At 42.2% G+C, this 22,569-nt stretch overlaps 1 protein-coding gene across 1 annotated transcript; it reads right to left on the bottom strand.

Annotated features, from left to right (window-relative positions):
• Window positions 1-1,725: 1,725 nt before the first annotated feature.
• PTGES3 (prostaglandin E synthase 3) lies at window positions 1,726-21,787 on the bottom strand. Its single transcript, XM_081845479.1, has 8 exons — window positions 21,583-21,787; window positions 8,957-9,070; window positions 8,779-8,848; window positions 7,166-7,264; window positions 6,209-6,298; window positions 5,977-6,039; window positions 4,739-4,763; window positions 1,726-2,914 (listed from the first exon to the last, which is right to left on the bottom strand). Coding segments are annotated over exons 1-8 (483 nt in total). The 5' UTR covers window positions 21,585-21,787; the 3' UTR covers window positions 1,726-2,894.
• Window positions 21,788-22,569: the final 782 nt, after the last annotated feature.

A 22,569-nucleotide genomic window follows, 5' to 3' on the forward strand; every position in this document is an offset into this window, starting at 1 on the left:
CCAAATGCCAACCCTAAACCAAAGCCTATATTGCCATCCTGGGTCTACTTACTTGGGAGTAAGTCCCTTTAAACAGCAGTATTTAATTCTGTGTAGATATTGTACTGTAAGTTAAACATACACTGAATTCTTAATGAGTGCCTGATCTTTTGGCTCCTGCACAGACTACAAGCCAAATCTTATAATCATAGAATTGTAGAGTTGGAGGGGACCACAAGAGTCATCTAGTCCAGCTCCCTGCAAACCAGGAATATTTTGCACAATATGGGGCTCAAACCCATGATGAAATTAAGAGTCTCATGTTCTACCAACTGAGCATTGGCGTTTAGGGGACAAACATCTACCCACACTTACTGCGTAGTAGTATTTGCAGAAAATAACTTTTAGAGAATACCTGATCTGAGATGAACCCACCACAGGAAAGGTGCCTCCTGGTTTATATGGAAAAAAGGGAAACTAGAGATTCCAAGGACTAGAAAATAAGAAAGAAGCAGAATTGCTTGGTATCTACTTATTGTAGCTCTAACACTGATAGGCAGAAGCAACCAAGAAGGTTCATTTCACAAAACTGATTAGGTTATCTGTACGGTTTGCTTCACCACTTACATTCTAGAGACTTATTTTCTTAAAGAAAGCTCAGTCTGGCCCCCCTATCCAGCTGCCAGTGAAGGCCTTCACAGCAACCATGGCACTTGCCCAAGTTGGCAGCCCCTTGGGGTTTAGAGTCACAGAAAAGCATATTAAATTTTCAACTTCTTCTGGCCTTTCCTTAACACACACTCCTTAAGCACTCACTTCTTTACATCCCTATCCAGCCCTCCCTTCTCTCGTTTTGTTTTTTTGTCTACCCTGCTTCCCCACAAATATTCTCTACTAGGTTTTCAGTCTTCCAGCAACTGACTTCAGTGGAGGCACATCAGATGCAAGGTGGACATACAGCACATCTGTTTGCAACAAATAGCACAATAAGCCAACACCAACGGAATCACATGCTTCTGAATTTAAGAAACAATTCAGATGTACTGATATATTCTCTCTGCTCCATTCCCACATTTGAGGGACTTAATTTTGGTTTAAGACTCCAACAATAGCCTTTAAAAACTGAAGTTTGTTTACCTCTGGCGAGGGAATCAGCAAGGTTAGCTTCTTGGAGCTCATTCTGCCCTGGGGCTGCAGACAAGGACATTCTGGACAAGGTGACGACCTATCCTCAGGGCATAAACTACATTTCACTAACAAGTGATCCCCCCCCCCCAATGCTTGTTTGCATCTTAGATCAATAGTCTCTTAACAGCCTTTTGTTTAAGACTTAACTTAGATGTTTATGGTTTCAGAGCAGCTGCCAAGTTGGAAACCAGTGGCAAGCCTAAGTTCATGTTATGTCTATCCGATACTATTAAAGGGAAAAGTCTGGTTGAGAAGAGAGCACTTCTATGAAATCCAAATAATTTAATCCCCCAAATTCCTTAATTCGACACCTTCCTAAAAACGCAAACTCACTGGGGACCCTCAATGCAACAGTCCAAAAAGGTGTGGAACTGTGTGCATTTGGAGTGCATGTTAAGAGTTGGGGGAACTGAAGTATACATGGAAAAAATGTTTCTTCAGTATTAACAGCCTATATCAAACTCCAAGTGTCCCACCTCAGTCACACATATTTAGCTTGAGAACCCTTTTTAAAAAAAAGTATTGCAGAAAACAAGTGTCAAATGCAGAAGCTCACCGTTTTTAAAGGAGGACAAACTTGCTTTTATTTTAGTCAAATCACAACATTTTTTTTAAAAACTGTCAGTGTACCCACAACTTACAGATCCTTTTTTTTTTTAAAGACTTGCCTGGGAATATTACAATTTTCCTCCTTCAAACAGATGAAATAGTCCCACACTTTTATTCCAACTAGAAATTAAGTATTCCATTCCAACAAATAGTAAGAATACATGAAGTTACAGCCAGCCAGACAGTTGACAGCCATGGAGTCTTCAACAGTTTATTAGAAATAATGTAGACATTAAAAAATCCCCACTGCTTTGAACACAAATTGAGGTTTTTAGGCTTATCATAAACTGGTCAAAAAAATAAAATAAAACCCCAAAAGAAGATCCAATAGTGTATTAACATTTTGTCACTCGCTTTCATACCAACAGTGCAAATACAATTTGGTCTAAATGTACAGATTGACAAGCAACAACGTACAGGCTCTAACCCCTCCATACTGAGATGTAAGAGCTTTGAGGATCAAACAACCAAATGTACAGGCTTCACCCATTTTAAGTTTTAAAGGGACTGCTAGTTTTAGCTAGGATATCTTGAACACTAACTAGTGATTAAATACAACAAAGTGAAGAGCATTAAACATTAGTGGAACATACCCTGAAGACACCCCAAGAGGTACAGCATGTTACCAGTTTAAATTTTGAAAGCCAATTAAAACATTGCTTCAGCCAGTTCTGTTCCAGGCATAAAATCTGAAACGTTCTAAGTTACCTGCTGTCCACAATGTGAGGGGGAAAGTACATGTTTACCACTTCATGTAAATTGAGAGTTTTCCCATTGTTATATTTGATGATGAGGCAAAGAGGCGCTGTAAACCCTTTTATTGCAACTGTTTTTTTCTCGATTGCCTATACCTCAATTGTTTGTGTGTGGCTTTTTTTGTTTTGTTTTTGGAAGTCTGGAAAACCTTTCATGCATAACATTATTGCCTCACATAGCTTAAGACTGCCCTGAACAATGGTACGCACCAATCATCAATGAAGCTGCTTAAAACAGGTTGAAGATGAGTTAAAGGATGCATTTTCTGCCTTTAGAGCTATCAACTCAGGAATTCTTATCTCAATTATGAAATGTTGTGATGAAGTTCTTTCCCTAAACCCCCAAAAGATAGCAGGTTCCCTTTACTCCAGGTCTGGCATTTCTGAAACAAAACAAAACAAACATTGAATACTGTATAGCAACAGCACTAGAATTCATGCACTGAAACAGCTTTCACCAACATCTGGTGCCTTCTACATGTTTTGGGCTACAGGCTCTCATCACCACCGTCAGTGATGAGTTGTAGTCCCAAATACTGAGAGGACAGCAGCTGAGGAAGTCTGCACTAAGTTACAGTGGTGCCCCGCAAGACGAACGCCTCGCAAGACGGAAAACCCGCTAGACGAAAGGGTTTTCCGTTTTGGAGGCGCTTCGCAAAACGAATTTCCCTATGGGCTTGCTTCGCAAGACGAAATGTCTTGCGAGTTCCTGCGGGTTCCCCCCCTTTCCCTAAGCCGCTTATCAGCTGATCCGCTAAAAGCCGCTAAACCGCTAATAGCGCTAATCCGCTAAGCTGTCAATGGGCTTGCTTCGCAAGACGAAAAAACCGCTATACGAAGAGCCTCACGGAACGGATTAATTTCGTCTTGCGAGGCACCACTGTATTGTTAGCTTTAACAATTTTGAAGAACAGTCCCACCTCCAAAGATGTGAGTAATATGCCCCACTAGAGTGACAAAAATACATCAATACCCACAGAGCCATGTACCCAATGCTACTACTTCTGGCAAGAAGTATGTCCAAGCAGTACACAGCCTCTCCCCTGAGCACACAAGATGCCTGGGTAAGCTAACCAAAGCCTCTCCTACTGTTTACACATTTTCTCTATCACAGTAGAAATGAAAAATGTGTATTCCCTACCTGCCAGATTTGGGGGGGGGGGGGAGTGTGTTGTTGTGAACCCAAGCAGAGGCCATCTAAACAGCCAGGTTAATGCTTACAAAGTCTTTGAGTGGTGTTACAAACCATTATTCTGGCCAATTCTGAAAGATTACTCTCTTATGCCTCTTACACCAAGTTATTCTAGGTAGCTGCAACTCGCAACACCTTGAGAGTATAGTGTATATGAAAAATTCATAATGGTTGTAATCATAGGGAAAAATGAAGTGGAGATTGTGCATTCACAGAAGCATGCCTCAAAAGAACTGCAGTGGTAAACTTGAACATGTTTACAATTTCTCTTCCATCTTGATGCTGGAGATCTGGGAGCAAGTTAGCATCTTGGCTTTAAGTCCTGGAAGACCTGCTGCCTGCCTTGCAGGTCTTTTTCCACCTGGCCTGGGAGGGTGGGGCCCCGATTGATTGCAGCCACAAAAGCTAAGGCTGCTGAACAGACTCTTGGGCTGTGGTATTTTTTTTGGGGGGGGATGTTGGTCTTTCGTTTTAGATTTTGTTGAGCTTAATTTATTGGTTTCGACTACTTTAAGTTGTAGTTAAGTATTTTCTTCATTTTGTAAGCCAGCTTGAGCATGGTCTGAACTGCGGAAAGGTTGCATACAAACAAAATTATGTAGGTACTTCTCCTGTGTGCCCAGTCACGCATGAGTTACAAGAATGCAGAAGAAAGCCCTTCAATTACTAATACAGAATTTAACATGACCAGCTCCACTCTAGAAACAAGAGTGTAGGTAGAATAGTTCAATCCATGCCCTGCCATCCATCAAGAGCTTTTCCACCCCACCCTCTTTTGATGCAGCTACAAAGCAAGTTTTTCCCAGGGTAAAGTCACCTTGAGGGAGAATATTCTTCCATTCTCCACCACCCAAGTAGCATAGCAGGATAGGAGGCCCGTGGCAATCTTTGTCAGGCAAATGTTAATGAGGTATGGGAGGCACAACTTAGTAAATATTCATGAGAAGTGCCAAGAGTTTTGTCTAACTCTTTTGGGTGTATATGGTAAGTAAACACAGAACAATAGTCAACTTACTTTCATCATCGCTGTCTGGTGAATCCTAGGACAGAAGCACAGAAGATTAGCAATTAAAGCCAGCTACCAAAGCAAGCCATAGCACAATATTTGCAAAATTACTTTGCCGACCTCTACAGGCAAGTACCTGCATATCTGGAATTATTATGCTGAGCAGGAGTGGAGGAAGGGGGGTGCGGTGGGTATGAGCCACCCAGGGTGTCACCACTGAGGAGGGTGACAAAATGCCGGGTGGCACTCACCATGGGGCCTGCAGCGTGCCTGAGCCATGCGTCTCTCCTGGGAGAGACGTCGTGGCTTGGGTGCATGCAGACTGCGCTGCCCAAAACGGTCCGCCTGCTGCCCCCCCCCCCAGCTGTAGGGCAGCTGAGTGGGAGGAGGCAGGCAGGCAGGCAGACTCCGGAGGCCCCATGGTGTGCCCCACCCCTATGGGTGGCTCGCCCCACCCCTGGGTGTGCCGCCCCAGGTGCTCAAGCGGCTTCCTCCATCACTGATGCTGAGAACAAGGGTTAGATATATTTTGATATGGAGTTAAGCCTACTTTATACATTAGCACCAAGAAAATTTGGACTCAAAGTTTATATGCAACTGTGCATATCAAATTTTGATGCAGATAAGTCTCCTACCAAATGAGCATATTAAGTAGAGTTTGGATACAGGAATAAACTCTCAAGTAAGGATGGGCGATACCTGGTTTTCAACACTGCAACGTATTACCAGCTAAAGACCACAATATACTGATATTATCACCATGTCTGAAATAAGGATGGAGCTATGCTGAGGCATTGGCTGGCTTCACTGTTTTCCCCATCATGATTTTTGTATAGCGTGTGCAAGCATGTGCACACATGCACACGATTCACAATATATTACCAGTTCAAAAATTATGGAACAGATATCACAATATGGACTTTTAAACCTGTTTTGGACAATATATTGGTATACTGCCCAGTTCTATTCTCAAGTTTCAAAAAAAGGGCAGTATTTGTGCAAAACATGACCTACTCAAATTTGCTCTGGAGGATTGTGGGACACCCCTTCCCCGGGTGGATTTAGGAAGCTGTGTGTAAGGGAAGTTCTGGTGTGCGGCAGAAAGTCCTTCCATTAGCAGAAGCACATCAATGAATACTACTCAGAGTTTCCAAACAGTGACACTATACAAATGTCAATATACATCAAGTATTGACATCAGCCTCAAGCAGGAGACTAAAAGTTCCAATCACAGGGAAGCTACTCACATCGTCTGCTCCATCTACTTCTGGCAAATCTACATCTTCATCACCACCCATGTTGTTCATCATCTAAATGACGCAAGGGAGTATTAAGTAAAGTTGTGTTTTTTGTTTTGATCAAGCAAGTAAAAATAGTATATATGAAAAGGAGCCAAAATAACTATCAAAACTTCAGTGAGATCAAGATCAATGCCCAATAATTTAAGCTATGTCATCAACCGCAGAATGTTCTGCTTACTTCAGAAAAGCGATCAAAATTGGACAAATCTTCGTCAGAATCATCTTCCCAGTCTTTCCAGTTGTTAAAGTCCACACTGAGCCAATTGAGCTGTGGATATAGAAATAAGGTCACAGGCAAGTCAGGCAAATAGGGATGGAGTCTATAGGAGCGTTAAGAGCCCTCAATTGAAGTAACACATTTCTTCTGACTTTTGTTCTACCCAATGAGTATTTTAATTCATTAGGAAAAATTACTTAACTTTGTTCTACGAGTTACCCCTCTACTTGCAGGGGTTATAATTTTATTTTTTATTATGTATTTTGTGCTTTTCTTTTGTGCTTTTATGTTGTGAAGCACCCTGAGAATTGCGGGTATAGGGTGATATACAAATTTAATGAATTAATACTGTCTAATGGTTTCAAAATATGACTCCTGGATGAGGATTACAAAAAAAACCAAGATAATTTGACTTGCAAATCATAATTTTAGTTATTTGTTTATAGGCTAGGCTTTCAGACTCTAGAAGAGGGCACAAAGTTTCTGGGGCATTGTACACAGAATGAGAGCATTCATAACCAGCCAGGAACTGGGCAATCTCTCAGCAGAGTATCTTCACCAATCCCAAATAAATCAGTGGAGGCAACAGCTCATGTCATTCTAACCTGATCTGAGGAACAGCAGCCAGGTGGTCTGCTACTATACTTTGAATGTTTCTGTGTACATGAGAGAGAGATATTCAGAGATAACTTATTCTTCCCTGTCTAATGTAAAATAAATGCCGCAAAACCACAGAACTTATACAAAGTAGGTCTTAGTGTGCATTGTAACTGCCTGTGAGAATCCCTGTATGTTCAAATGGAGAATGAATAGTCCTAGGTTGGAGCCCTCAGAAAGTACATTTAGAACAGGGGCACATTAAAAAACCTGAGATACACCAATATAGAGGTTAGAGTACTGTTATGAATAAAGATTTACCTTTGCCCTCTCTTTCGTTAATCGTGGCCATGACTGGCCAGATTCTCCTTTTCGTAAACAACATAAGACAGACCTGTCTGTTCTTTTATGCTTGGATTCCTGAAAAGAAAAGAAGTTCCTTTAACATAGTAAGCATGTGCCCGATTCTTACACAGGGCTACAGATGAGGGCTCACACAAATGCGTTCCTTCATATTAAGAAAACACTCAAAAAGCTGCACTAGCCTTCTTGCTGATATCCCAGCTTTCTTGGTACACTGAATATTTTGGGAAGCTATAGAAATGGTACAATTGAGAAACAGGTTCATCATAATGTTTATGAGAACTAGACTTCACTGGCATGAGGGAGCTTGCAGTTACTACAGTGGCAATTTGTCTTACCTGCCTCTACTTGCATTTTGACTACTAACGTGTCGCTAGTCAAAATGGTTGGAGTTAACCACCCCACATTTGTCAAGCACCCCTACCCTCAACGATCAAAGCATAATATCAAATGGTCATGAAATCTCAAGTACTGTGTAAGCTTTGCCATCATGCTTCCACTGCGGTTTCCTCCAAAGGTAATTAGGCAAAGCAGGCAGAGGGAAGACTCTGAGCCATGTGTAATGATGCAATTAAATGCCTTGAGGACTGAGAGCAACAGAAGCTGAGCAGCAATGGACAGAAACAGAGCTTCTTACTCTACTCCCTAATGGTAGTTACCAATTCTTTCTGAGAACTTAGCAACACATACATACGTAATCAAAGAATTAGAGGAATCAATAATAACTTAATTAAGTTGGTAATTTGTCTACTAGGTGCAACACAATCAAACATTACATCACCTTTAGCTTTCCCAGGAGGCTACATGCTTTAACAGGATTCAGTACAATCAGTGTTAGAAACTGAGATATGAAAGCTAGGAGGCACCTTAAGCCTATGTTATGGGCTCAACAATGGAATGTCTAGGCACGCTTTTTTATAACAAGAATACAGTGGTACCTCAGGTTACATACGCTTCAGGTTACAGACTCTGCTAACCCAGAAATTGTGCTTCAGGTTAAGAACTTTGCTTCAGGTTGAGAACAGAAATCGTGCTCTGGCGGCACGGCAGCAGCAGGAGGCCCCATTAGCTAAAGTGGTGCTTCAGGTTAAGAACAGTTTCAGGTTAAGTACGGACCTCCGGAACGAATTAAGTACTTAACCTGAGGTACCACTGTACAAAGCTGAAAATGAATGAACTGCAGCTAAAATATTATGTTCATTTTTCACATGGTCTAGTCCTTTCCCTGCCTACCCCCCCCCCCAAAGAGGGTCTCTTCTCCAATCTTCAGATAATATCTGAAAGTGGGGAGGCAGAAAAAGGTCCACCTTTCCTTCTACTCTGCAGTTTTAATCAGAAACTGCTCACCTTAATGAAATCCCATCACAAAATGTGCCTAGAACAATGGAAGTGTCAAACACTGAGCACAATCTTTTAACTATTTCATTGTAATCAAACTGCACACTAAACGGCAGCAAGAGTCACCACCACCTATTTACAGGTTATATTTATAGGCATACTAACAAAGTGAAGTCCTGTGGTTTTTTACACCCTAAAATTAAGCATGCCATAGATATATGAAAGCAACTTACATTTGGATCAATTGAATTATAAAGATCAATTTCATTTAAATGCTTGAAGTTATCGTTTCCTCCAAGACAACTGTAGGAAAATGAGAAACAAATATTAACACTGTCTCAAAAACAGGATCCAGTTGAAACACATGCATGTGATCTCTGTTCATGGTCAACTTTTGGGTGTTTTGCTTACCTGAACGAAAGTTTGGATTTCTCAAAATTTACATTAACATCTTTACTGTCTTCAACACAAAATTCAATAAAGACGTAGTCCCTTCGGTCATACCACTTCGCAGAAGCAGGCTGCCTAGAAAAGTAATTGGAGTATTAGATAAAAAATGTACACAGCAAACAACTTGACATAAAGTAACAAATGACTCTAATGAGTATGATGCTCGTGTTACACTAGCAGCTTTTCCTAGCAGCTTCTCTTTTTTTGCTACAAGTTTCGCTATCTACAGCAAAGCAAGACTGCAACAGTATTCAAAGAACTTGAAGAATCCTGGGCACCCAGCCAAGCACCTACTTGTCTTATGCAGGTGTCCAGAGCCCGCCGTCCACAATGGGATTAAGTCTCACTGAGCCTAATGGGACTTACTTCTGATTAGATATGAACAGGTTTTCACTGCAAGCAAGGTGTTTGACTTGAAACACAGAAACTTGATAGGAACATGTCTTTTGTTGGTAGCTTTAATTTCAGCAGGTTTTCCAGTATGTCAGGAAGCTGAGCAATATGCGCATCATTTTAAATTCTAGTCTAGTGCTAAGGTGTTGCTGCACAATCACACATGTGAAGGCAACAGCATGGTGCTCATTGTCTTTATGAAATCCTCAGAAAGAGGGAAGCAGATTCACAAGTAGTGCATTGAAATAAGAAAAGTTAATGTTTAAACAGAAAAGCTCAAATGAACTATCCCTGCAGCAGCAAAGAATGTTACCAAAAAACAAACAAACCCTAAATGTTTCAGAAGAAGCTCTGTCACAGACAAGTCAATATAATCCTTTGGTTTCTAACCTGAGAAATATTCTATCAGAGTTTTGAATTTCTGAACAAGAACCAAAAGAGGAAATACTGATCAACTAAAACATGAGCTGAAATGCACCATTAAATTGCAGAAATAAAGAATGCTTGTTTGAAAACCAGTAGCACTGTGATCTACACAATCAGCAGCAAGCTACTGACATGTTCATAATCCAGTTTCTCAGAAAAGGCAATGCATTATGGCACCACTCCATTTTCAATCAAGAATTTGCACTGAAGTTGTCAACACCAAAGAAGAATTCTTGAATTTCCTAGTTTAATGCCAACACCCATGCCACACCTGACTGCATTTCCCCCCTGCACTAGGTAGATGGTGGCCATGATGATACAATACAAAGACAGAAGACTTCTGCACTGTCCTCATATGGGCTTCTCCCCACCCATAGTTTAGGTCCCCCAAATACGGTGAACAAATCAGAATGTGAATATTTTTAGTTATTTCCATCTTGTCAAAAGTGTCAGCCTCATGTGTTTAAGCTGGACAGCAAAATAAACATAATTCTATCAGGTAAAAAATTGAAATAGAAAAAGAGAATGCATTCAGGAATGTTAGCAGTTTTTACAGCTGGCCTTCAATAATGCATTTATTTCTCCCACCTTTTCTTCCAAGGAGCTCAGGCTGATGTACATAGCCCCCCCCCCCAATGCTATCATCACAACAAGCCTGTGAAGTAGGTTAGGCTGAGAGACAGTGTCTGGCACAAGGGAAGTCAGTGAGTTTCATGGCTGAGTGCAGATTCAAATTCTGGTCTCCCAGGGCATAGCCCAGCCTAATTGTTACACCACACTGACTCTAGTTCATTTCTCCATATAATTTCAAAGTTTACAGGAGAATGTAACCACTTTGTTTATTCATACAAATTATTTTCCAACTGCTGTATCTCTAATACTCGATTTGCATCCCAATTTCTAGGGTTTTTTTGCTATTACCATCCTTATGAAACTAAGCATTGCCAATAAGTTCCAAGTGGACAGGAACCACCTTTTAAAAGACATGAAAAGGTAAGTATGTCAGATTACTTTGTATCAAATGGAAAACACCATGTAGCCTCCCCCCCCCCCCACCTTTGCTGGTCTCTAAACTACAAGATTACATGCCTTTCTCAACCTGTGGGTTCCCAGATGTTGTTGAACTACAACTCCCATCACCCCTAGCTAGCAAGGCCAGAGCTCAGGGATGATGGGGGTTGTAGTCCAACAACATCTGGGGACCCAGAGGTTGAGAACTGCTTCCTGATATTATAAATCTTATTTCAGTTGAATATATTTTAATCCTTGTTAATCTTGTCAGTCATAACTGGAGTTTCCTAATTAAAAAAATACATGCAATCATAAGCCCAATTTATACAAATTTAGGCCTTCATGAGATAATGTTGTTGAGTTTACAGCATGACAGAACTCAAATGGAGCCAATGACTATAAGAACTAGGATCTCCATGATCATTCTGCCACTGTCATTCACATATTGGTAACATTCCTTAAAAAGGCTGCTACAGTAAGAATACCATAAACTGTTAGACACAGGATTTAATCCAACAATCACTGCTCAAGCAAAATGACATCCACTCATGGACTGGAATTTCTTCTTCCTCTCCTCCCCCGTAACCCCACCTCAATTTGCTCTGGAGGGTTGGGGGTAATCCCCTCAAAACAAATCTGATGGGCACACAGGGGTACGAGAGGGAGTGGGTGTTCTGTTGCATGAGCAGAAGTCATTCCGCTTGTGCCATTACAGTGGTACCTCGGGTTATATACGCTTCAGGTTACAGACGCCACTAACCCAGAAATAGTGCTTCAGGTTAAGAACTTTGCTTCAGGATGAGAACAGAAATTGTGCTCCGGCGGTGCAGCGGCAGCGGGAGGCCCCATTAGCTAAAGTGGTGCGTCAGGTTAAGAACTGTTTCAGGTTAACAACAGACCTGCGGAATGAATTAAGTACTTAACCTGAGGTACCATTGTACTTTAATGGATAAAAGCCTGAGAATGTCAAAACCAACTCCCAAAACGCTCATAAGTCTAAGAACCAGGGCACAATGTAGTACCACATACAGTGGTGCCTCGCAAGACGAAAAGAATCCGTTCCGCGAGTCTCTTCGTCTAGCGGTTTTTTTGTCTTGCGAAGCAAGCCCATTAGCGGATTAGCGCTATTAGCGGCTTAGCGGATAAGCGGCTTAGAAAAAGGGGGGGAAGGGGAAAAAAGTCGGAAAAACCCGCAAGACATTTTAGTCTTGTGAAGCAAGCCCATAGGGAAATTCGTCTTGCAAAGCACCTACAAAACGGAAAACCCTTTCGTCTAGCGGGTTTTTTTTGTCTTGCGAGGCATTCGTCTTGCGGGGCACCACTGTATTTTGAACATCCTAGAATTGGAAGTACAAATATAAAACTTCAAATTTGTAACAGACTAACAAGTTCTGATGAACAGAATGCTGTGTGTTGAGGCCACAGAACAGTCAACTTTTGTTGCCATGGTCTTGACATAAACAAAAGCAAAGCTAGCATGACAGACTAGCTACTGCAATCAAACCAGTAAGCTATCCAAAAAGCTACATATATGCTTGCACCATTACTTCCTCTTTGAATGGATTTTCAACACATCTGTGCACTGTACCTAGTCCCAAATGCTCTGATTAAAATACAGTGGTACCTTGGTTTTTGAACTTAATCCATTCCGGGAGTTTGTTCGACTCCTGAAATGGTTCGAAAACCAAGGCACAGCTTCTGATTGGCTGCAGGAGCTTTCCTGCACTCAACTGGAAGCCATGTCGGATGTTCAGCTTCCGAAAAACATTTGCAAACTGGAACACTCATTTCTGGGTTGGCGGCAGTCGGGAGCCAATTTGTTCAGGAGCAAAGCCGTTTGAGTACCAAGGTACCACTGTACAGCTTTTTATTTTACTCTGATGGTCCTCAATAATCTCCCAAGTGTCTCCTTTCCAGAACTGCTTATTGCAGTGTGTTCTGAATACAATGGGGCCTGGAACTTTTAGATGGAAAAGAACACCAGTTCAACTCCAGAGATAATGGGCTCTATTAGCTATTAACCCCATTTTCTAACACATCTGTATTTGGCTATTATTAAAGATACTCAAAGGCATTTTAAAGTACAAACTGGACTCAGCATGATTCAGGGGCTTGTAATATCAAAAGGGTGTTATTCACACAGTATGTTATTTGACTAAATAAGCTTTTGCTCTCTTTTTAGATCATCTGAACACATAAACATATGTGCAATCTGGAACCCTGCGTTTTCAGGTTTTAAAACTGCATGGAGGCTTTTCAGCACTGTTAGACGTCTCCTTCAGAACTTCTCATTCAACATAAGATGTTTGGGGAGGCATACATTGGCTGGGACCAGCAGATCCCCTACATGCTCACTCCTCAAATGTTGCTTAAACATCCAGATGTTGTTGCCAGATGCAAGTGTAGTTCTAGTCAACTGCAGATATTGTGCAGATCTCAGCAGCAGCACTGATGTGCCGTACTGAGTAGTTCTTTGATTCAGACTCAACACCCAGTGCTCTACAAAGCAATGATTTTGGCTTGTGCCCTCTATACTTAAAAGGTATGATCTGTTGGCAACATTGAGATCTTGCTTTCAGTTCTTTGTATCTGCTCTAGATTTAGCAAGATCAAACAAAGCCCCAAACTAAGCATGGTTTACAAGAATTTTATATATTTGGTCTGGAACCTTTAAGATAAAACAAACCATAAAATAAATCTTGATTTAGGGTAAGCTCACTTTGAGTGCAATTATAAGTTGCTCTACCCAGAGGGGCTCAGACAAACAACACACTTTAATAAAAACAAATTACAGAAGACAGGGGACAACCAGCAAATAAACCTCAGGTGGGTGGAGAATTGCTTGCATCCTACATTTTAAATATGATTACTACTAAAGCCTTACATATCATGTACACTCTGAAGTCCACATATCTCTCCTCATTTACATGCACAGCCACACATCCCACATAAGTTCCAACTACAACAGAAAGGGCCAAACTCAATGGTAGAGCACATAACTTTTGTGTGCAAAGGACCAAGATTCAATTTCTGGCATCTTTAGACAGGGCTAGGAATGACTCTGCCCAAAATCCTACAAGACCACTGCCAGCCAGTAAAACAATACTGAAATAGATTGATCAGTAGTCTGTCTCAATATAAGGCAGTTTCCTATGTTCTCAATTTCCTCAATCACACAATCATGTACACCAGTGTTTCTCAATAAGATGAGTACTGTAGACCCCGTTTTCAAAAGCCAAGACACAGGCCCCCTCCCTACTTGAAAATTTTGTTATCTCTATGGTAATTTTTGTTATGTGATTGGTGCCACGGACCCCTTGGGTGGGTTACATGGGCACCCTGGCGTCTGCAACCCACCAATGGGGAACCACTAATGTACACCATATCTCACTTCACACATGCATCACTAAATTCGTACTTAAACCCATAGGACTCCATGCACACTCCCCCCTCACACAAACACACACACTTTTGATACCTTGATTGCACATCATATCACAAAACACTGAGTATTATGTTTTTTTTTATAATAATTTTTATTCAGTTTTTAAAACACATAATTAAAAAACAAACACATCACAAAATACAAACAAACATAAACAAATCACACATAAATAAATTCATAATCTTATTTTCTTGTAACTTCTTTCAATCGACTTCCCCTTACCTCCCTTTCACTGCATCCTTATTTTAAAAATTTTTAGCAACCCTTTAGTCAATTTATCCATTTAGTTCCCTTCATTAAATTCCCATAAATTTGTTAATTACAGCTGTAGTTCTCTGCTTCTTAACCCTTGACATCTTAACACTCCTCAATTTTACAACAGTTTTTAAGATATATTTTAAATTTCTTCCAGTCTTCTTCCACTGCCTCTTTCCCCTGGTCACGAATTCTGCCGGTCATCTCTGCCAGTCCCATGAAGTCAATCACCTTTGTCTGCCATTCTTCAAGAGTAGGTAGTTCTTGCATCTTCCAATACTTTGCCAGAAGAATTCTTGCTGCAGTAGTAGCATACATAAAGAAAGTCCTATCCTTCTTTGGCACCAATTGGCCAACCATGCCCAGGAGAAAAGCCTCTGGTTTCTTAGTAAATGTCCATTTAAGGACTTTCTTAATTTCATTATAGATCATTTCCCAGAATGCTTTCACCCTCGGGCAGGTCCACCATAGGTGATAAAAGGTACCTTCATTCTCATTACATTTCCAACATTTATTATTGGGCAAATGGTAAATTTTTGCAAGCTTGACTGGGGTCATGTACCACCTGTAGATCATTTTCATTATATTTTCTTTTAAGGCATTACATGCCGTAAACTTAACACCAGTGGTCCATAACTGTTCCCAGTCAGCAAACATAATGTCATGACCGATATCCTGTGCCCATTTAATCATAGCTGATTTCACCGTTTCCTCCTGTGTGTTCCATTTAAGCAGCAAATTATACATTCTTGACAGATTCTTAGTATTGGGTTCTAACAGTTCCGTTTCTAACTTTGACCTCTCCTTCTGAAATCCTATTTTCCTGTCCTCTTTAAATGTCTCATTTATCTAATAGTAATGCAGCCAATCTCGAACTTTGGACTTTAGTTTTTCGTAACTCTGAAGCTTTACCCTTTCACCTTCATATTCTAAGATTTCACAATATTTTGGCTATTTAGAATCCATATTAAGTTTTTTCACCCCCTTGGCTTCCATTGGTGACAACCACCTGGGAGTTTTAGTTTCCAGTAGATCTTTGTATCTGCTCCAAACATTATATAATGCTTTTCTAACAGTATGGTTTTTAAAACCTTTGTACACCATTGCCTTGTTATACCATAAGTATGCATGCCAACCAAAACAATTATCATATCCTTCCAAATCTAAGATGTCTGTGTTCTCAAGAAGTAGCCAGTCTTTCAGCCAGCAGAAAGCTGCTGCTTCGTAGTATAATCTTAAGTCCGGCAGGGCAAATCCCCCTCTATCCTTTGCATCAGTTAAAATCTTAAACTTAATTCTGGGCTTTTTGCCCTGCCAGACAAATTTTGATATATCTTTCTGCCACCTCTTGAAACAATCCATCTTGTCCAGAATTTGTAAGTTCTGAAACAAAAAAAGCATTCTAGGCAATACATTAATCTTAATAGTAGCAATTCGACCTAACAAGGACAATTTCAACCTTGACCATGTTTCTAAATCTTTCTTTACTTCTGACCAACATTTTTCATAATTGTCTTTAAATAAATTCAGATTCTTAGATGTTAAATTTACCCCCAGGTATTTCACTTTTTTCGTTATTTCCAAACCTGTTTCACTCTGAAACCTCTTTCTTCCCTTGTTAAATTTTTCTCCAAAACCTTTGTTTTCTGTTTATTCAATTTAAATCCTGCTACTTGACCAAATATTTCAATTAATTCCAACACTCTTTTGGTACTAATGTCTGGCTGTTGTAAAGTCAAAACTAGGTCATCTGCAAATGCTCTTAGTTTATAATGTCTGGCTCCGACCTGAACTCCTTTAACCAACTGGTCCTTTCTAATCATATTTAACAAAACCTCCAGGACTAATATAAAAAGTAGAGGAGATATTGGGCAACCCTGTCGTGTACCTTTTTCTATAGGTATTTCTTCCGTTACCACATTATTTACAATTAACTTTGCTTTTTGTTCCGAATATATTGCACCTATACCGTTTTCAAAACCTTGGCCTACCCCCATCCCTTGGAGATTCTTTTTCATAAAGCTCCAACAAATGTTGTCAAAGGCCCAAACTAAGCATGGTTTACAAGAATTTTATATATTTGGTCTGGAACCTTTAAGATAAAACAAACCATAAAATAAATCTTGATTTAGGGTAAGTTCACTTTGAGTGCAATTATAAGTTGCTCTACCCAGAGGGGCTCAGACAAACAACACACTTTAATAAAAACAAATTACAGAAGACAGGGGACAACCAGCAAATAAACCTCAGGTGGGTGGAGAATTGCTTGCATCCTACATTTTAAATATGATTACTACTAAAGCCTTACATATCATGTACACTCTGAAGTCCACATATCTCTCCTCATTTACATGCACAGCCACACATCCCACATAAGTTCCAACTACAACAGAAAGGGCCAAACTCAATGGTAGAGCACATAACTTTTGTGTGCAAAGGACCAAGATTCAATTTCTGGCATCTTTAGACAGGGCTAGGAATGACTCTGCCCAAAATCCTACAAGACCACTGCCAGCCAGTAAAACAATACTGAAATAGATTGATCAGTAGTCTGTCTCAATATAAGGCAGTTTCCTATGTTCTCAATTTCCTCAATCACACAATCATGTACACCAGTGTTTCTCAATAAGATGAGTACTGTAGACCCCGTTTTCAAAAGCCAAGACACAGGCCCCCTCCCTACTTGAAAATTTTGTTATCTCTATGGTAATTTTTGTTATGTGATTGGTGCCACGGACCCCTTGGGTGGGTTACATGGGCACCCTGGCGTCTGCAACCCACCAATGGGGAACCACTAATGTACACCATATCTCAGTTCACACATGCATCACTAAATTTGTACTTAAACCCATAGGACTCCATGCACACTCCCCCCTCACACAAACACACACACTTTTGATACCTTGATTGCACATCATATCACAAAACACTGAGTATTATGTAGCCACATTGCAGCTTCATTCCCACCCACTCAACAAAGCCTGTTGTGTATCATTTACTAGGGGTAACCGATACTTACCTGAATGTGCTTCTGTTGCTAAGAGCTGAAGCCTCATCTCAGCCCTTGTTGCATTTAAAACTGCCTGTCCCACTACCTTCTTGTGCTGGCTATTTTCTACCCTTGAAGTTGCTAGGAATATTCATTACTTTCAAGAAGCAAAGGGAAGCAGCATAGTACTGGTAAATCAGGGTTTGTGGATGTGTTTTTTTTCCCTGCTGTAGAAGAGCAGTTCCTTCCCAAGCAACCTCTTGGCAGCTCTTCAGAGCAAGCAAAATGTCAATAATGATGGGCAGAGAGTGTCTATATACTATAGCAAGGATTTCTTATGAGATATAAGACAAGTGTGTGCGCTGCATACACAGACCTGTTCTATCTCTCCCCACTTGGTCCCACTTAGTGGAGGTTGGGCTATCCAATGTCAGCAGTAGAGACAGGTTTTTCCTTCACCACAACCATGGCTCCAAATGTATTGCTTTGGGTTTTTTTACACAATAGTAAATGGCAGTTATTCACTTATACAGTATAGGACAAATTGAAATGGTTTTACACAATGACAGCATTGCAGTGCAGAATACACTCTACTCTTTGAGGGAGAGAAGCAGTTTCCTTCTTCCCCATAGCTTCATTGACCACTGTCAGTTAATTTTATTCTTTAGAACTTAAAAGCACTCAGACCTGCCCCTTGCTGCCATATGTTCTGAAAATTGGTCACACTACAATGTGATGGAAGTTCTTTTTGTATACACATGTTCTCACTTGCCTTATTTGCCACTCCGGTTCCTTTACACAGAAGAACCATTTCATTTTGCTTTTTAATGTCTATTCTGATCCTACCTGACAGATATTATAATAGATCAAAAGAGGGGGAAGGAAGATGCATGTTTCATTTGAACAGAACCATGGGTAACATTTAAGCTGAATCAATGTTAGGGAACTAGAGGCTATATTCCTTTCTACCATTGCATTTCCAGACTGCTTAAGCAGTTATTTGGGGGGCAACTGTTTGTGGACCCATAACCAGTGTATTTAAAGTGACAAATAGATGCATGCCTGCTAAGAGAACCCCATTCTCATACTGTCTCTCAACGTAAGTATTTCTGTCAACACAGCTAATTACTTCATTTGCTTTCAATTAAGGACTCTGGATCCAAGTCCTACATGAACATGTTGGCGATTTCAATCAGCATCAACTATGTAGGAGGTTGACTTACCTTTAGAGGGGCTGTTTAGTAATATAGAGAAAGTGGGAGGAAGAATAACTGCTGCAGTTCTATATTACAACTATAGCTTCAGTAAAGTTAAAAAAACAAAGCCTACTTTTCTGGATGCATAATGACATACTGCTTCACAATGGCTGAACAAGTTTGTCTAAAGACTTGCATGGGCATTCTCTGGCGACAATGACTCAATTCTTACATAAGAGAAGATCATGGTTTGGGCATTTCAATCTGAGCCTCAAGTATGCATATGCCTTCCTAAATGCTTGAATTTCCATCCTTGCTCCCTTGGATGAAAACCATTGTTTTCAGGTATATATGTATCCTGCAAATGACTGCTTGCAAAAGGCATTATTTGGCTAAATACTGGAACTGAAAACTAGAGTTTGAAGTGGGCTTCCAATCCTGATTTGGAAGCAAAACACAGTTTGCACATTTCAGATTTTGCAGCAAAGTATTGCTTGACCAAACTGGGAACATGTTTGGACAGGCCCAAGGTTCTGGCAAAAATTTGTCTATTATTTGTCATTAGCTCTGAACTGAGTCACTGTTAGCAAGGCCATTTCACCAGTCATTAGAGCCTGTCTTCCTTCTAGACCACTTTAACTTCTTCACTCAAGACAAAATTAGAAGCAATTTGGTCATGGTACCAATAATGAGCACAGGCAAAATGTCTCAGTTCCTTCCTTCCTCCAGATCCACCTTTTGTTGTTGCAAGACTGTTGAGTGGAGTTATAAGTGCAATTGTTTGCATATCAAATAACATTTTATTTCATTAACAAGCTTTCAGGCAACATGTTTTACCTGTTTCTTCATCTTTCATTTACAATTCATTTTACCTAGAATAGTGTTTCTCAAGCCTTTTGGTTTGACCCCTCTGCCTTCTAATCTTCACTGTCTGAACTACCCACCTCTAAGCATCAACAATCTGGTCTATAGTTGTGTACAGAAACATTTGCACGAGGTTTTACAGTACAAGTGTGACTTGCACGGGGCTTACATTCCAGGGATGGCACATGTAAGCAAAAACACATACCCCAAACCACCTGGAAAACTCATTGCCAAAGGAACTTTTAACCACTCTGCCTTGCATGTAATTTGCTGGATTTCAACTGGCTGACTTTCAACCACGTATAGTTGAAAATGCACCAGTATGCAAGATGCAATCATACTATATTTTACACACTATACAAGGATCTGTGGGTCAGGGGCACAAATTCAACTAATCCATGGGGTATTACATGAGAAGCACAACAGGACATCTCTGAACCTTCGTAGGTAACGATGCTAGGTAATCATAATTAAAACAAGGCAGTAGCTCTTCCCAAACCACAATGAGATGAGACAGCAAGTGGAGGCAGCTTCTCTATGCCCAACAGGAGACCACTCTCCATACTGGAACAAAGCTTCTCATTCCAGATCTTAAAAAAAAAAAAGATATCCTCAAAGCTGGAGAGCACCTAGCAAGGTCAGTAGTACCCTCCATTTTTAGAAAGAGAAGGAAAATAGGCATTAGTAAGCCTGATTGGAAATAACAGGTGTTTATGACTTTGCCCTAACAGAACAGAAATTATTCTTGCTTGAGGTGGTTAGGACACAGTGCATGTGTAAGCCCTCTGCATGCCTCTCGAGATCAGACAGCCCTGGAAAAGACATAAGGTCCCAAACTCAGAGGGTTCAAAAGTTACTTTAAGATAATTAACACTACAAATTATCTTTTTTAAAGTTACAAATGTAGCATATTACTGCCTGCAAAAGCACTTCTTCTGCCTTTTACTCATGTGGCTGTACAATCTCAGCTCTCTCTCTTTGCAATGGAACAGTTGCAAACGATTTGCCCACACACTTCTCATTTCCACTATTCCTCGGGTGAAACATCTCGCTAGGTATGTTACAGTCCCATTATTTATGCCAGCTTTGCTTCCTTTCCCAAGCCCTGCCTGCCCTCTTCCTATGCCTATTCCCCAATGACGGCTATCTTCTTTAGTGTACAGGGTTAAGCGAGTCATATTACAACATTCCAGCCCTAACCACATGCATGATGTCCCAGAGCCCATAACCCACTGCATCCAGCTCCGGGTCTCACATGATGTGCTATTTCTTTCCCTCTCAAATCTTGCTGCCTAACTTCCTTTACGCCCTTGCCTCTCCTAGCCATAGCTGTCAACGTTTCCCTTTCTTAAAGGGAAATTCCCTTATTCCGAATAGGATTTCCCTTTAAAAAAAAGAGAAACGTTGACAGCTATGCTCCTAGCACCCAAAAAAATAAAAAATAAGCCACCTCACATCCCTTCCAAAAATGAAAGTCAACTTCTAGCTCCAACCCCGACCTGCACGAGCATCCATTTTCCTCCCGGCATTGCCTCGCACATGCTTCCGCCTCCCAATTCCGGATGCCGCACAATAACCACCCATTTCCCCACCTCCCCAGCGCCGGGCCCGCCAGGGGGACGCCTGGGCAGCGCTTCATTTCTACAGGGAAACGTGCAGAGTATAAAATGAAGGGCTCTGGCCGGGAAAGGCCGCCCTCGTGACCCTGGGAACCTTCCTGCGCGCAGCCTGGCGGCGAGGCGAGGCGGGCGCACTCTGCACCTGCTCAGGGGCGCTGTTCCCCTCAGCTCTTTCTCCGGACGGGCGCCGAGAGGCGTGGGCTGAGCCCTGGCGCAGGTGAAGCCCCGCGCCTTCCTTGAATACCCTCGAAGGGGAGCGGGAGAGAAGGCCGCATTTCCCCCCTTGAGCTCCGTCCCGGCTGATCTGCCTCGATCTGACCCCAATCCCTCGCGACCCTCCTCCGGCCCAGCAACAGATTAGCTCAGCCCGCCCCGCCTCACTCACTCACATGGCGGACGGCGTTGGCGGCGGCGGCGCGTGTCCTCTTCCTCCTCTCCGTCTCTCCGAAGGGCTCGGCCAGAAACCAGCGGCGTCGGGGTGGGAAGACCCTCGGGCGAAGGTGAGGAGGCGGCTGTGGCGGCGGCCGGGGCTCCTTCTCAGGGCTCAAAGGCTCAGGCCTGTTACCCACAAAGCACTGCGCGCGCGCGCGCTCTCGCGCTCTCCCTCCCTCCCTCTCTCTCCCCCACCTCCTCACGCCGCTCTGCCTCCTCGCTCCCTCTCAGGCAACGGCGGCTTCCAAGCGGGCGGTGACGCAGCAAAATACCCGCCCCCTCCCTCTTCCTTCTCTCTCTCTCTCTCTCTCTCTCTCCCTTCAAAAGCCAGACGCCGGAACAGCGCATGCGCGCCACTCGCCGCCACCTTTGCCGCCGCTTCGCTGTCCTCAACCGCGCGCGCACCCAAGCCAAGCGGCGCCGGATCGCTGGCTGCTGCGCACGCGCCTCACGGCCCTTCTCCCCAACGCGCGTGCGCGTCTCTGCTTTTCGCGCATGTTCTCCCTCGCGAGCGTTATTCTGACTCCTACACGACGACGCATGCGCTCTGCCCGTCTTTCGCGCATGTTCTCGTCCTCTCTAGATTCCCCCCCCCGCTGCCAACTGCCCTCACGCGCATGCGCCGAAGGAGAGGCGGGGGGGGGGGGAAGGACTTGTCTTAGTTACCTCTGTTCCTTCTCCAGGGCTGGCTCTCTTTGGTCAAGTAGCAGCCTTGCGCTCGCTTTCCTGGGGCTAAGAGGAGCCTCACGGAGTGATTCCATGGAGGTCTTGCGATATCTCGCCCAAACCCAGAAACCTCTTGGGGGGGGGCATGGAGGGGCTCCTTGAATTCTGCCACCTGAGGCGGCTACCTCAGTCTGCCTCATGCATGGGCCGGCCCCACCGATCCTGTGCTTGCAGTGGCTAGCAAATCCTAGAGTTGGAAGAGACCCCAAGGGCCATCG

Source organism: Podarcis erhardii, assembly GCF_964252035.2.
Source record: "Podarcis erhardii genome assembly, chromosome: 2".
NCBI lineage: Eukaryota > Metazoa > Chordata > Lepidosauria > Squamata > Lacertidae > Podarcis > Podarcis erhardii.

What these genes read in the sequence shown, in the direction of transcription:
- PTGES3 (XM_081845479.1), bottom strand. An exon ending in AAATCCAAACTTTCGTTCAG is followed by an intron (nt 8,849 to 8,956) that starts GTAAGCAAAACA and finishes ATTTTCCTACAG; the next exon opens with TTGTCTTGGAGGAAACGATA. An exon ending in TAACGAAAGAGAGGGCAAAG is followed by an intron (nt 6,299 to 7,165) that starts GTAAATCTTTAT and finishes CTATATCCACAG; the next exon opens with CTCAATTGGCTCAGTGTGGA.